The 14,732-nt window shown below is 41.9% G+C and overlaps 1 protein-coding gene across 1 annotated transcript in view; it reads right to left on the reverse strand.

Annotated features, from left to right (window-relative positions):
• Positions 1-14,732, reverse strand: part of Fam169a (family with sequence similarity 169 member A) — a 56,296-nt gene that overhangs the window by 19,161 nt on the left and 22,403 nt on the right. Inside the window, exons 3-6 of the mRNA XM_032899003.1 lie at positions 14,237-14,336; positions 13,697-13,782; positions 10,379-10,550; positions 3,318-3,497 (exon numbers count right to left, since the gene is read on the reverse strand). Coding sequence (XP_032754894.1) covers positions 3,318-3,497; positions 10,379-10,550; positions 13,697-13,782; positions 14,237-14,336 — 538 coding nt within the window. The remainder of the gene's footprint in view (positions 1-3,317; positions 3,498-10,378; positions 10,551-13,696; positions 13,783-14,236; positions 14,337-14,732) is intronic.

A 14,732-nucleotide genomic window follows, 5' to 3' on the forward strand; every position in this document is an offset into this window, starting at 1 on the left:
GTCTGGCCTCCACAGGCACTGGCACTCACACAGTACAGATACACACCCAAATAACCGTACACACAACATGATAAACCTATCTTTTTTAAAAAGTAAAGATCTTAACATTTCAAGTAACAAGTTTAAGTGATAAATCTAAAGAAGGTCAGTACATGTGCAAAAGGAGTCACTATAAAGTTTAAAATACTACACAAATAGTAGAGGAAAACATTTGTCAGTTTGTCAAAATAAGTCACAAAAAAAGAGGCCAAACTGTAGTGACATGTACAGATACCTCGTATCTAATCGACATGTAGAGTAAAGCCTTTGTGTCTGTAAAGGCTTTGAGTGGAATGTCGCAGCAAAGCCTTTGCTATGTTCGGGTCAATCAGTAGAGGCTGAGAAATCATTTTGAGATTGTTTGAACCTTGAAGAAATGTTGCCTCTCTGGAAATCCTGCACTTGGCGCTCTGTGCTGCACCAACCCTGGTCCTAAGCCACTCCTGGCAAATCTGGAGTTCTTAACTTTTGAATATGGCTGGCCATGGTCAAAAGGGACTGAGATTTATGTCTGCTTTCTCTAGCAGCAAGGGCAAAATAACTTTGATATGTGAACCCTTTCTCAGCCCCAATTAACCCAGTATAACATCTGAATAAAGTAACTGGAGTGAGCTAGTCAGTGACAGTCTCTTCCAAGAAGGCCGAACTAAATCCCTCTGTTCCCTCAGGAAAAGGAAGGCTTAGCATACACATTAGTGAGCTTCTCGCTACTGTAGCACATACGGTCATCATCAAACAGTGTGTGCTGGCACTTGGGTGATCTAACTAGAAGAGGTAATCCAAAGGATGAGGTTACAAGGGCGATTCATGCTGCGCACGAGACAAGGTTCTGATATACTAGCGGTGCATGTACAGCGCTGTGCACATCTCCACAGAACTTACTATTAAATGGCAAATAGCATGGGACTGGTTAATAAAAAACAAGTGCAAAGCATGTAACGCCTTCCAAAGTTACAAACATGCACACATGACATGAGAGAGAAGGATACATGGACTTCAGGGGCAAAGGCAAAGGGGATGAAGGGATTGCTAACAGCTCCAAAAGAAAATGAACTATATGCAGAATGAGCTGTATAACCCCGTACCAAAAATGCTGTTTGCCGTTTCAGAGTTAGTCACATTTTAAATACTTGCAGACCGCTTACTACTGGGCGTACTTAATCTGAAAACTAAAAATGCTCTGACACACACTTTATGAATGACGTATGCTGAGTAAGTTTCATACCGGAGCAGTTTCCATTTGGGTGAAGCACGCTCAGCCTATGTAATTCTCTTTTGTAACGAACTTTTGTCCAACTGTCTAATCTGCATCAGTCATACAAGGATACAAGGATAGTAGCATACTATTCTCCATGTGAACAAGTTATGAGTATCTAGTGCAAATCCACAAACTGACTGAACTGGCCATTGTCCAGACCTTCTCTCAAACCATAAAGCTATGCCCCTGGGTGTAATAGAAAAGCACTTCCTCGAGCAACAGGGTTTCTAACCCAAGGTAACTCATACACACGTATTAACAGTCACCACGACTGTTTTTTTTCCCCATTGGATATTTTTTAATTTACATTTTAAATGGTATTCCCTTTCCCAGTTTCCTGTCCATAAGCCCCCTATCCCATCACCCTCCCCTTCTTCTATAAGGGTGTTCCCCCTCCCCAACTACCCCCCTTCCTGCTTCCCCGCCCTGACATTCCCCTACACTGGGGCATGGAGCCTTGGCAGGATCAAGGGCTTCTCCTCCTATTGGTGCCCAACAAGGCCATCCTCTGCTACACATGCAGCTGGAGCCATGGGTCTGTCCATGTGTACTCTTTGGATGGTGGTTTAGTCCCTGAGAGCTCTGGTTGGTTGGTATTGTTGTTCTTATGGGGTTGCAAACCTCAACTCCTTCAATCCTTTCTCTAACTCTTCCAATGGGGACCCCGTTCTCAGTTCAGTGCTTGGCTACGAGCATCTGCCTCTGTATTTGTCATGCTCTGGCAGAGCCTCTCAGGAGACAGCTATATCAGGCTCCTGTCAGCATGCACTTCTTGGCTTCAGCAATATTGTCTAGGTTTGGTGGCTGTGTGTATATGGGCTGGATCCCCAGGTGGGGCAGGCTCTGAATGGCCTTTCCTTCAAACTTTGTCTGCTCCAAACTTTGTCTTCATATCTCTCCCTATGAATATTTTTGTTCCCTGGTATCTCTTATCCCAAATGTTTGAGAAAAAAAGTTTTGGATTTCTTTTCAGATTTTTAATATTTGCCAACCTTAAATACAAAGCCATGCCTTTGACTTATGGTCGGCTACCTGCCCATCTCCACTGCTAACAATAAGTCAAAGGCTTGGCTTTCACTCTTCCTTCTCCATCTCTCTCCTCCTAGCAGCTGCTGGAACTCAGGGTTTGGCTATCTTGTGGTTTTTCTCTCAAATTCGACTCTTAAGCTTCCTGCTGAGTTTGTTTTTAATTTTTTTTTTATAAAAGACTAAGAACCTGTAAAAGGAAATTTTAATTCTTCAGTAACATGTGCTTTATTCGATTCTATTTTTGAAGGACAGAATAGATTTGCAGGAAACAAAACCAGAATTAAAAAAAAAAAACAAACAAAAAACCAAGGGCTGGAGAGATGGCTCAGAGGTTAAGAGCACTGACTGCTCTTCCAGAGGTCCTGAGTTCAAATCCCAGCAACCACATGGTGGCTCACAACCATCTGTAAAGGGATCCAATGCCCTCTTCTGGTGTGTCTGAAGACAGTTACGACGTACTTATATACAATAAATAAATAAATCTTTAAAAACAAACAAACAAACAAAAAACATTAGTGCTGTTATTCAGAAACTGCAAACTATTCTTTTACATGTATGCGTTTTTTGCCTGCGTGTCTGTCTGTGTACTGCATGTCTATCTGCTGCCAACGGAGGCTGGAGGAGTGACTAACTAACTAACTAACTAACTAACTAACTAACTAAGCAAGCAAGCAAGCTTTGGGGAAAAAAGAAGCCTGGCAAAAATGTTACAACCTCCGTGGCAGGTGATCCCAGAGCCTGGAGGTTAAGACAGCAGGATCGTCACTTCAAAGCCAGCCTGTCTCCATGTAAAAAATTTAAAACATTTAATAAAAAAGTTATCCTCTATATAACAACTAGATACCATAAAATAAAATTACACCTGTAAAGTTAAGTCCTAGAAAGTGAGAACTTCCACTCTCATTTAAAACATAGTATACAGTTACAATATTCTGGGGGAACCAGGTTTAGGTGACATCAAGTTTATCATTTTTCACCTCAGTCCACTTGCCTGTGTACATGAGAGAAGACAGTGGATACCGTAAGCCAAGTGCATCTTCTGTGAACGAATCAACAAAATCCTCCAGCATATGAAGCCCCAGATCTTTTCCTCGGTATTTCTTCCTTATAAACATTGTGTCAAGAACTGGCAGTTGGTAATTCTGGGTAAGAAATGAGGCACATAAGCTTCCTGCAGTGGTAAGAGAAACCAGAGAGTTTTACACATTAAGCTACATGAACATTTGTAAATACCAGTTAACATTTCTGAAACTAGTTTTTCCCTATGTCAAGAAGCACACCAAACAATGTGTATACTCTGTAATAAAATGTATTACAACACGTTATACATTATAATGTATATGTGTGATATGAATAGCTGTTATTTTATGTTTGCCAACAGTAAGGAATATAGGACACATAGCTTATTTCTATCTCATGACATACGTACGTGTCTATGACTACATATACTACACTGTCATTGTCTTTAGGCAGAACCTAACCTTCTCCCCATCTCTTCCACACACTGAAACATCTAAAACCATGAGCCAAAAATAAATCTTCTTTCAAGTGCTTTTGCTCAGATATATGATCACACTACCAGTAAGTCTGCCTAGGGCACTATACAAGGTAATGTTATTTGGTCCTTAGAAGAAATGACGCGTTGGCGGGAGATGGCACATCGGAGAGTCTGGGGTTGGTTCTCAGCACTCATATGATGGCTAACAGACATCCATAACCCCAGTCTACCTCTGATCTCTGAGGGTACAGGACATGCACATGATACACAAACATACAAGCAAACAAAACAAGAATGCAGATGTAACAAATCTAATTTTTTTCAGAGAAGTGAAGTACTGATGCACACATACATTACACGAGGCTTGGAAAAAAGAATGTTAACTCCCCCTCCTCCAAAAAGGAAAGCTGGATAAAAGCCACATGACATATGATCTACATTAGTGAATAGATTAATGGTTGCCAAAGGCTGGGAATAAGAGTGACTAATGTAGACAGATCATACAAAGTATAGCACGTATGCAGATTTTTGTTTTGTAATAATAAAAAGATCTAAAACTGGTAAAATCTGATACATTTGAAATGAGTAAATTTTATGGTTTATGAATAAACATATCTAAAATATGAATCAAACAGCAATTTACACCTTTGATGTCTACCATTACAGTCCGATGCCACAGAGACAAGTCTGGAAGGATGTCCCTCACGTTCACCCATTTCTCAGTAAATCTCGACATCCCTCTGTCCAGCTACTCTGAGCAAAAAGCCCAGAACTCGGCTCTGGTTCTTCCTGCAATCTACAACAGTCCACCAGAACCCTATAGCAGGAAGAGCAACAACGCCTCCTCAGGCCTTGCTTCCTTTGCCCAGGCCACAACACTGACCTCAGCCTTCCACAGCGGCCTTGTCACTACGTTCTCAACCCTGCTGACAAGCTTTGTATTGGCGAGTGGTCGCAAGCATGTCAGCTCCCTGTGAAGCTGGCTCTGGAGGTCCCTCCCCATTTCAGACGTAAACATGTTTGTCTTAAGTATCCTCTCAGGCATGCGCCCCCACCACAAAAATGAACAGAGACCAACAAAACAAACCAGCACTGTGTCAGAGTGGGAAGAGAACCACACAGCTCAAGGACAAGAACATCGTGCTATAATAACAATAAAAAGGGTAAACTATTTCCGACATATGTTACTACGATTTATCCCATGATATAAGACTGGAAAGAAGTTGGAAGTTCTGTCATGGGAAGCTCAACCCGGAGAGAGAGCTCAACTAGAGCCCCAGCTGACTGTCTCGTCTCGATTCAGCTGCTTATTGAGAGCAGCAGACCTGATGCTGTTACTGCTGTCTGCTGGGAGCCTTGCTGGGGGACTGCTCTGCCAGGGACTCTCTTGATTGGAACTCTGGCTGGGGGCCTTAATGATGTTTGCCCACTGGGTTTCTGATGGACTTGAAGCCATTGCCTGTGAGCTGTTATTTATTCTTTTACTTGGAAGCCGCAGGTGGAGGGGTTGCAGGGTGGGATGACATGGGGAGACTTTCTATCAAGAACTTTAGTTACCTGCCTCAACGGAACTTTCCCAAATGATTTCTGCTGGACATTTTAAGCGCCTTATTTAAAGGTGTTCTACTATCTACCTTGATATTTATTCTTATTGTAGCTTGCTATGTATTTTAGAAACTCACTCATTCAAAACCAATACTATGAGGAGAGATGGATCAGTTGTTTAGAACACCCATTCTTACAAGGACCTGAGTTCAGTTCTTAGCACCTATATGGTGGCTCATAACCATCCGTAACTCTGGTTCCACTGGGTCTGACTCCCTCTTCTAACTTGTGTGGGTACCATACACATGACACATACATACATGCAGGCAGAACACTCATACACATAAAATAAAAAATAAACTGAAAGCATGACTTACTTTATTGGCCTAAACAGAATACCTGCACACTCTGGGCACCCTCTACCTGGACTCCTAGTGCTGCCTTTTAAACGAGCATGAAGGTGTTAGGCAGGGGTGGGCGTTCTTTACTCAGCACTCAGGCGGCAGAGGCAGGCAGATCTCACAGAGAGTTCCAGGACAGCCAGGGCCACACAGAGAAACCCGTTTTCTTGGGTGCAGGGGCAGCAAGAAAGATGATGTTTGCCCTCCTTCCTGAACCCCCTTCACCATAGAGCATAATTCACTCTCTTTGGCTTAGAAATTTAAGATGCCACCTCTACCCTCTCCAAAGTCTATCACTCATTCTATAATCTAGGCTTGGAAGCCATCTGCAATTTCTGAAGGATTCAAACCTGTTTCTCCACTTTCAGTTCCTGCCCGTGACTCTCTTCACCTCACACTTCCTGTTACTCCCATTGGTTCATTTAGAAAACCTTCTCTCTCCTAACACTATTAAAACAGCTTCTCGGGCACCCTCTCTTTAGTCGACTTGACTTTTTTCCTAGCACCGTCTCTCCCTGTAAAATCAAGTTCCTCAAGGACAGAGCTTGCAACACTTTTACTCTTCTCAGTTTGTCCCTCGCATTCTTTCCCGCTACTCTTCCCTCCTCTATTCCTTGCCTGTGTGTCACCTAAAATTACATAAATGAACACTTCAGTGACATGATTCAAGATCTATTAGCAGAAGTCACAAGCCTATTCTGCCAGACCGAGCAGCTTCCTCATCTCACCAAGAAGGTACCCCTTAACCTTTTCCTTCACCATCCTAAAGCCGCATTTAGCATCTCATAAAAGTGTCGGTGTGGGGATATTTTTCCCACACTATTGATATGAACGCCAAACAAACTGGGTGATGGCTCTTCGTGTTTTAAAGTCAGTTAAGTGTTGGCTACCTGAGAGAAACAAACCCAGGGAAACTTGGTAAGGGCCTAGTCTGGGCTTGAGTAATAATTCCCTCACAATCATCCAGAAGATGTCTGAAGTTACCTGACACTGTGACACTTTAGCCACAGACTAAGTTTATTAATTTAAAACAAAATAACTACTATGGGGTTGGGGATTTTTAGCTCAGTGGTAGAGCGCTTGCCTAGGAAGCCCAAGGCCCTGGGTTCGGTCCCCAGCTCCGAAAAAAAAGAAAAGAAAAAAAAAAAAAACTACTATTCCTCTTCAGAGAGCTGAAGCTCGGACCCCGTGTCAGCAATGAACTCACTGCCTCTGTACAGCACTTTCTTCCCAATGCTTTAGCCCCACAAACCTGTACCTATCCTTCTCTCAGATTCCGAGAAAGGTTGCACAAGGAGGATGACACGGTCAAGTATATTTTATCTCTAAAATCCATGCTGAAACCACTTCCCGTTATAAGCACGTGCTTTAATCCCAGCGTTCAGAAGAAAGAGGCAGAGGTTCTCTATGAGTCTGAGGACAGCCTAGTCTGCATAGAGTCAGGACCAAGTAGGACCTTTTAAGAAGTGACTAGGAATCTATACTCATGCACGTAAGATCAATGGGTCTATACTGACAACAGTCAATTTGACCCGGTTCTCTTCTGTGTCCTGTCTCCCACCGTGATGCCTGTGCTACTTGGAACTCAACCAACAGAAAGCATCACCAGATGAGTAAGCACACATTCTTTGAAGACTTTAAATACAAAGTTCTGTACCTAAAGAGAATACATTCCGAACAGTACCACATCTATTGAACATAGCAATTATAAAATTGTTATAAAGATAGTCCAGTGGCTGGGGAAACAGCTCAGTCAGTAAAATGTATGTTCTGCAAGCATGAGGACCTAAATTCAATCCCTGATACTCATGTAAAAAAGCCTGGTATGTCAGTGCACATCTGTAAACTCAATCCCTAACTTCTATGTAAAAGGATCAGGCGCAGGACCAAGTGCCTCTAATCCAACTGCTGGGGAGGCAGCAGCCAGTGTAGCTCCAGGTTCAGTGAGCAATTCCAGTCCAAAGGGAGACCAGCATCAGCCTCAAGTCTACACAGACACACACACACACACACACACTCTCTCTCTCTCTCTCTCTCTCTCTCTCTCTCTCTCTCTCTCTCTCTGTTTCTCTCTGTCTCTGTCTCTGTCCCTCCCCCCTTCCCACACACCTTTGGGCTGGGAATCTTTTGCCCTCTCCTTTAAAGCCTGAGAAACAATTCTCTACAATTTTTATTCTTCCAATTTTTAAAACTTAAAATACAACAGTTATTTTATTCACAAAATGGGAAAAAACAAGAATTGAAGAGACCAACTTTAAAAAGAAGTAATTCTTACAGATTAAGTTTGTGTTAAATACAGAACATGAAAAATTGGATAAAATATGTTTTATATTCTACTAACTGCTATCCTTTAAGTCACTCATAGTATAAGACAAATATATCCATGATTTAACATCTATGATTTTTATAAATACAAGGGAGCATGCAGGTCCAAGATAGGTTACAGTTTATAATTCTCCTTGAAAACACAACTATAGTCTTATTTGTTTCCAAGTCTGCATTTTATAAGTACATTACAGAGTCTCCACTAAGCAGCGTGGCACATGTCTTTAATCCCAGCACTTGGGAGGCAGAGGCAGGTGGATTTCTGAGTTTAAGGCCAGCCTGGTCTACAGAGCACGTTCTAGGCCAGACAGGGCCAGACAGAGAAAACCTGTATCAAAAAAAATCAGGGGGGCAGGGGAGAGGGAGAGACATAGGACAGGGATGGGAGAATGGAGGGCTGGGGAGGTGGGGGATTGGGCTGAAATGATCTGTTGGCAATCACAGATTTTTGAGGATGTCTGTCCTTAACAAAACTTTCAACTTTGGAAGATACGTCAACTGATGTCTAAAGTCAATCTACCTCCTTTGTTCTAAAAAGTACTCTAATTCTAATCTAGCTGTGTCACAGAAGCCTGTGACAACAAACAAGCATGTGCCTTCCTTTGATGCACCCAGGCTACCTGAAACTGAGATTACCACCCCCACCTACAAAGAGCTGTGGGGCAACTGTGCAGTGAAGAAAGAGTGAAATCAGTGCACTCTGTGTACCGATCATCATCTTCTTACAGTCCAAGACAATTCTCCCAGTGAAGGAGCTCAGGGAACAAGCTTTACGCTACAGTTTCCAGATGTATAGAGATCTGAGACAGCAAAGATCTGAAAGACGTAACAGGCAATTATCTTTATTTCTTTTTAGTCTGTTTTCAAACTGAATTTTAAATATTTATTTTCCTGACTTCACTCAAATGTTGATACCAATATTTGAAGTAAAATAAATTTATTTCCTCTGAACCTTTTGAGTGAAGTAAAGACAGAAATTTCTTACTTAAGAAATGGCTGCCTCTATTCTCATAAAGTAATACTATTCTTATTTTTAAGTAGTTCTTATTGTTTCTATTTAAATCTGAAATCCCAGTTTGGAAATACACAAAGACCATTATCTGCAGATATAATTTGGGTCCTACTGAAGATGCTGACTAAACAATAGATTATGATCAAAGTAACAGTTCATGAAAAATAGAATATCAGATGTGAAAAACCTAGACGTTCAGTATGCTAGACCACTTACCATATTGATGACATCCACGTCCCTGAGATGGATAATACAATAGTTGTCACTATTTACTGACAAATATAAGGCTTGAGTACAAAGTTAGACTTGTTACTATAAAGACAAGGCTTCTAAGAATTAGAGTTATAAAACGTAATACAGATCACAATATATGTATTTCAATAACAAGGCTAAAAGCTCTTCAACAGAAAATAAATAAGTACTTTTTAAAAAATCTCTCTCTAATACAAATTTCTAAGAAGGTTTTATTGCTAGCTGCAGGTGTATCTTTTCCCTACTATGTATGTGGGGAGGGAAAGAAGGCACGAGAGGGAGTAAAGGTATTTTTGTTTTTCTTTGCGAGAATTTCTCACAGTGATTTCAGTTATGTTCCATAACTTTCCTTACTGACCCAAAGGCTGGCATGAGCACCGAGTTCCACTACTACCCAGCAGAGGGAGATAGAGGTTAAAAGAATACAACGAAGACATGGCAATCAAAACGAATGGGTGCGGGGTGCGGGGTGCAGAAATTGGTAGGAGCTGCCCAGGCGGAGATGACATAGAGCTGCTTACCAGAGCAGCAAGACAGAGCACAGGTCTCAGAAGAGAAGGAAGCCCCAGGAGACACATCAAATGGAGAATGGCATACTCAGGACCAGCCTGAGCTTCAGAGTAAGTCCCTAGCCAGAAAACAAAGCTAAAATAATATTTACTTTAAGGATGGTAACTACAAATAGGCCCTGTGTGTTTTAATAAGAAAGAGCAACAGTAGCAGAATTCAAAATAGCAACTTTTACATAAAGGAGCAGATGCAAGGCTACGACCAAGGTGAATCTCCACCCCGATAGAAAGAAAGGCCATCTTCTGTACCTAGAGTCCTTTTTTACTCTTCAACAGGCTTTTCTAGCAGTCCTCTCTCACAGGACAGTAAAAAAACCATAGCACTCCTGAGAAACCCAAAGGGCAAGCATCTCGATTTGCACTCTAGGGCTCGAGTTAACAGACACTGACACAGTTGGGGGTCAAAATGGAGATGTTCACAACACAGTCTAAGTAACTTATAAAACTCACCTGTAGGCTTAACTGAGTAAAACCCAATGGCCTCTCCTTTCTTCCACAGAATCTTAGCATAGTCAGTACTGCTATGACACAGGAATGGGATCTCATTTCTCTCCATTTCCTGTTTTCTATAAATAATTCGATTGAGAACATACAGAACCACTCTTTCTCCAAGAGTGCTCACCTACGAAGAGAGTCAAACAGCAGGCACAGCAGTTACAATATGCAGTGAGCGATTAGAAAACACCAATCACTTTGTCCCCAGCTCCCACAGCTCTTACTGTCATTCAGAACACTTCACGCATAGTCAAGACAATTTAAAAACATTCTATTATCATAGATAATCATTTATAACAAAAACAGCCCATTCCCACAAACACATTTTATGTATGGGATACTCCCTTGTAGCAAATTCTAAAGGGAGGCAAGCAGACCCCAAGGCACACGATCCACATCTCGCTCAGTACAGTGTCTTCGTCACTATAGCTCTTAGGAGTGTGTGTACACCCCTAACTACTGCCCGCCACTACATACTCTGCTTCAATCCTTTCACCCCATTCCTGCCCCAATATTTAAAATTTATTTATTAAAAAGAAAAACAGTACTATTCCCAAGAAACTCTCAGAACAATTACCTCAGTTCATGAAGGCAGCCATAACTACACCCTTGGGGAAAGCATCTTTCTTTCCCTTTTTCAGGTGAAATGTTCCTTTTTACAGCCCTGTTTTTGCTCTAAATATATCTAGTCGTCCTACCCACACGCCACAACACAGGTGAGCAGGGAAGCCTGGCTAAATAGTCTTGGGGCCCAGGATGAGAACAAGCCCAGCCCCTCCTCCGAGCCAGGCCATCACAGGCACCAAGTGAGTACTCCCTCTGCCGTCACTCAGCTCTCCCCATGGGTATCTCTAACGCTAGCAAAAGGGGTCTGTCTGTAAAGTCTTATTTTCTTCCAAGTTTCCTTAAAGGAAAGCAACTTTGTTGTGACTAGCTGTGCAGAGAAAGAAAACTATTAACTATACGTACACACTACTCCAAAAATATCCCTGGCAGGGGCTCTCCTGAGCCAAACAATACAAGATGGCAAAACGGCCTTACTCTACTAAATGACAAGGCTACTTCTTTACATAGCACTAACCAACTTCTTCACACTGAGCTGAAATCTATTTCCCAGTGGCTATTCTTTGGTATTATGCCACACAGAGTACCAGCATCTGAAGACAGCCATGATGTTCTTCTCAATTTTATACCAATGCAACATTAACTACTGAAGAAATAGAATCAGGCCAGCTGAGATTAACTTTGTTCTCTCCATCCTCTTGAGTGCTTTAGACCTTCTATGTCGGTTCATGCTCAGAATACATTCATTATAAACACTGAAGAGACTGTGGAGCTAATGTGAGTTTGCTTCATAAATTCAAGGCTTCATTTTACTTCCAGCTAAAGCCCAGTGTTCCCACACATGCTGCTGCTTCAGTCTGAGGTCAGTGGTGCGCACGTACATCTACTCTTTCTGAAACACGCACACTATCTTCTACCTATTCTCATTTAAATCTATTTGTTCCCATTTATTTCTTAGAGACCGAGTGATGAAGCCAAGGGCAATCCTGAATTTACTATGTTGCTAAGAATGACCTTGAATTTCTGATCCTCCTGTCCCAACTTCCCAGGTACTGGAATTTCTAGGAATGGCACCACACCTACTTGACATGGTTCTGGGGATCATGCATACCAGGCGAAGCCCTCTCCCACTTCAGATACACCCTAAGTGTTGGTGGCTTGAATGAAAAATGTCACCCACAGGCTCAGGTATCTGAACTCTTGGATCCCAGTTGGTGGCGCTATTTTGGGAAGCTTAAGGGGTGCAGCCTTGCTGCATCACTGGTGACAAGCTTTAGATAATTTAGCCTTGCCCTACTTCTAGTTGCTGTCTCTGCTTAGTCTTGTAGCTCAGGACACAATGTAGGCTGCTGTTAGGCATCCCTGTCATAATGGACTCTTATTTCTCCTGCAACTGTAAGCCCAAACCAATTCTTCCTTCTGTAAAGTCATGGTATTTTATCCCAGGAAAATGGCTAACACACAGGTTCCACCTTTGTTTCTGGATTCTGTTTTTCAGAGATTAGTTCTCTCATTCAGCCCAGGGACATGGCCAGGGATACAGAAAACAGGTAAGCATGCCATCCACATCCTCCAGGGCACTGGCAGTATGAGTGGATGGAAGAGAGAAATGGGGAAAGTCCTGCAGCATTAGCCTGGGGACCTCCAGCATATAATTAAGCATAAATAGGAGGTCCGGGATTACAATCTTAATTTTACCACAACATATAAAGCAGAGAAAACTAAGTTCTAAAAAAAATCATGTCATTTGCTCAATGTCATATATTTATAAGCAACTGTTATTTCCTCCTGTGCTTTACCAACTTTTCCTAACTAGCCAGAACTTGACTAGAACAGCTGGTCTTCCTGCACCTTTCCCTCAGTGATTTCCCTACTCCTTGTGGGTGACAGTTATCCAAATATTGTCTAATTTTTGGTCTTAACTGGTTCTCTTTTCCCAGTCCATACCTGGGGGGCTTCGGTTTCCTCACTTGAGTAGGAGAGGACACTATTTATTTGTCCTTCTGTTCTTTAACACTCATCTAGATGTCCTCAGTCACATTTCAATTCTATGGGATGCTGTCTTTCTTTATATACACTTCCGCTGTCAGAGCTGATACATCACACTCTTGTATATCTACCTCCACCTATCTTATGGCTTTATTTGTGTCTTACACCCTCTTCCTCTATAGGAGTTCTAGATTAGGCTACACTACAAAGGCTGGCAAATATCCAGATGTGCACTCTCCCAGCTTCTGTAGAATCTACAGGCATATTCCAGAATAAATACAATATCCAGAAGAAATAATACTCATATATTATTCCCCTAAAATCCCTTCCCTTTGAGTCTGATGTCTCCCAGAGTTCTCCACTCAAAAGAACAGAAACAGGAACAGGCCTATCCGAGACATCCAAACCTGGCCCGCCTCTTGCTCCTTCTAATTCATGTGGTTCAACTGCAACCACACTGAAAAGCCAGACTCTCCTCCACCACAGAAGCTCAGAAGCTTAAGTAGAGGAAGGCAGCTTCCGTCAGCACCCCAAGAGCCCACTCTCCTCACCCACTCTCAGGAGAGATAGGACTGTAGAAACAGAGGAAGCCCAAATGAGTCCTGCTTTCACCATAAAACCCAGACCAGTGCAACTCGGTTATATGAAAATGGGGAACAGTCAAGAACGTCAAAAACTCTCACTATTTATAGGAATCACTGAAGGATATGAGCTTATTACCTGCTTCAGCCCCTCTCTAGAAGGTTCCGATGTCTTCACAAGATCATCAATGGCCCACCACTGACCAACAAGGTAAAGTGCCACAGCTAAAATAGAAAAGTGGCCATTAACATTTAAGTCTAAAGGGTCAAAAGAGGCAATGCTGCCTCCCGATAAGGATCATATATACATATACACATATACACACATATATACACATATACACAGTAAAACCCATCCGTTCTTCCTTGCTTTCCTTTGCAGCCAGGTTCAAAGTCAACTCCAGTCCCCAGCACATCCAGGTAAATCTCCACCTTCAGCTATACCCCTCCTCCCCAGTCCCTGGACCCACCCTTCCCACCTCTATTTTCAAACCCACTTCATTCATTAAAGGTTTAATTATACACAACTGAGAATTAATTTTTCTAAAAATAAAATTTGAAAGAAGTTTTTACACAAATTCTTTTGTGTAAGTTTCTCAATAAATTCCACACAGTTTGAATTGAAGTCCCTTAATTTACAAAAACAAAGCAAATATATTTGTCATGTGTCTGGTCAGACCTGTAAGTGAATCCTCAGGTGCAAAGAGAGCAAGGATCTTCTGGGTCTGATTGCCGCCATAGAGAGGTATGAAGCCCACATTTGACAGGCTCACGGGAATCTGAAACACACGATGATTCCAGATTAGTGGAGTGTTAAATGAAATCACACGACAAAAAAAAATTACCAAAGGATTTACCAGAACTTAAGCCATTTATTTTAATATACAGCTTCATTTCACAGGCGGTAATAACCCTAAAAAGAACAAAATCAAAAGGCAACAATGAAAGCAGGCTTCTCTTTTGCAAGAATTTTATTTTCTTGTGGAAAAAAATGAAAATGTGTTTCTACTAACATTCCTAGACACTAGCCATGCTACTGAGTAAAAGCAAACGACACTGCCAAGCCTACTGTAGTTTATTATCATTAGATTTCATATGAGGGACAGATTTTATTTTCTAGTAAAAGAAACCAGTAGGGTAAAGGGATGCTTCATCAGGACACACACAATCCTTTC

Source organism: Rattus rattus, chromosome 3 (assembly GCF_011064425.1).
Source record: "Rattus rattus isolate New Zealand chromosome 3, Rrattus_CSIRO_v1, whole genome shotgun sequence".
NCBI lineage: Eukaryota > Metazoa > Chordata > Mammalia > Rodentia > Muridae > Rattus > Rattus rattus.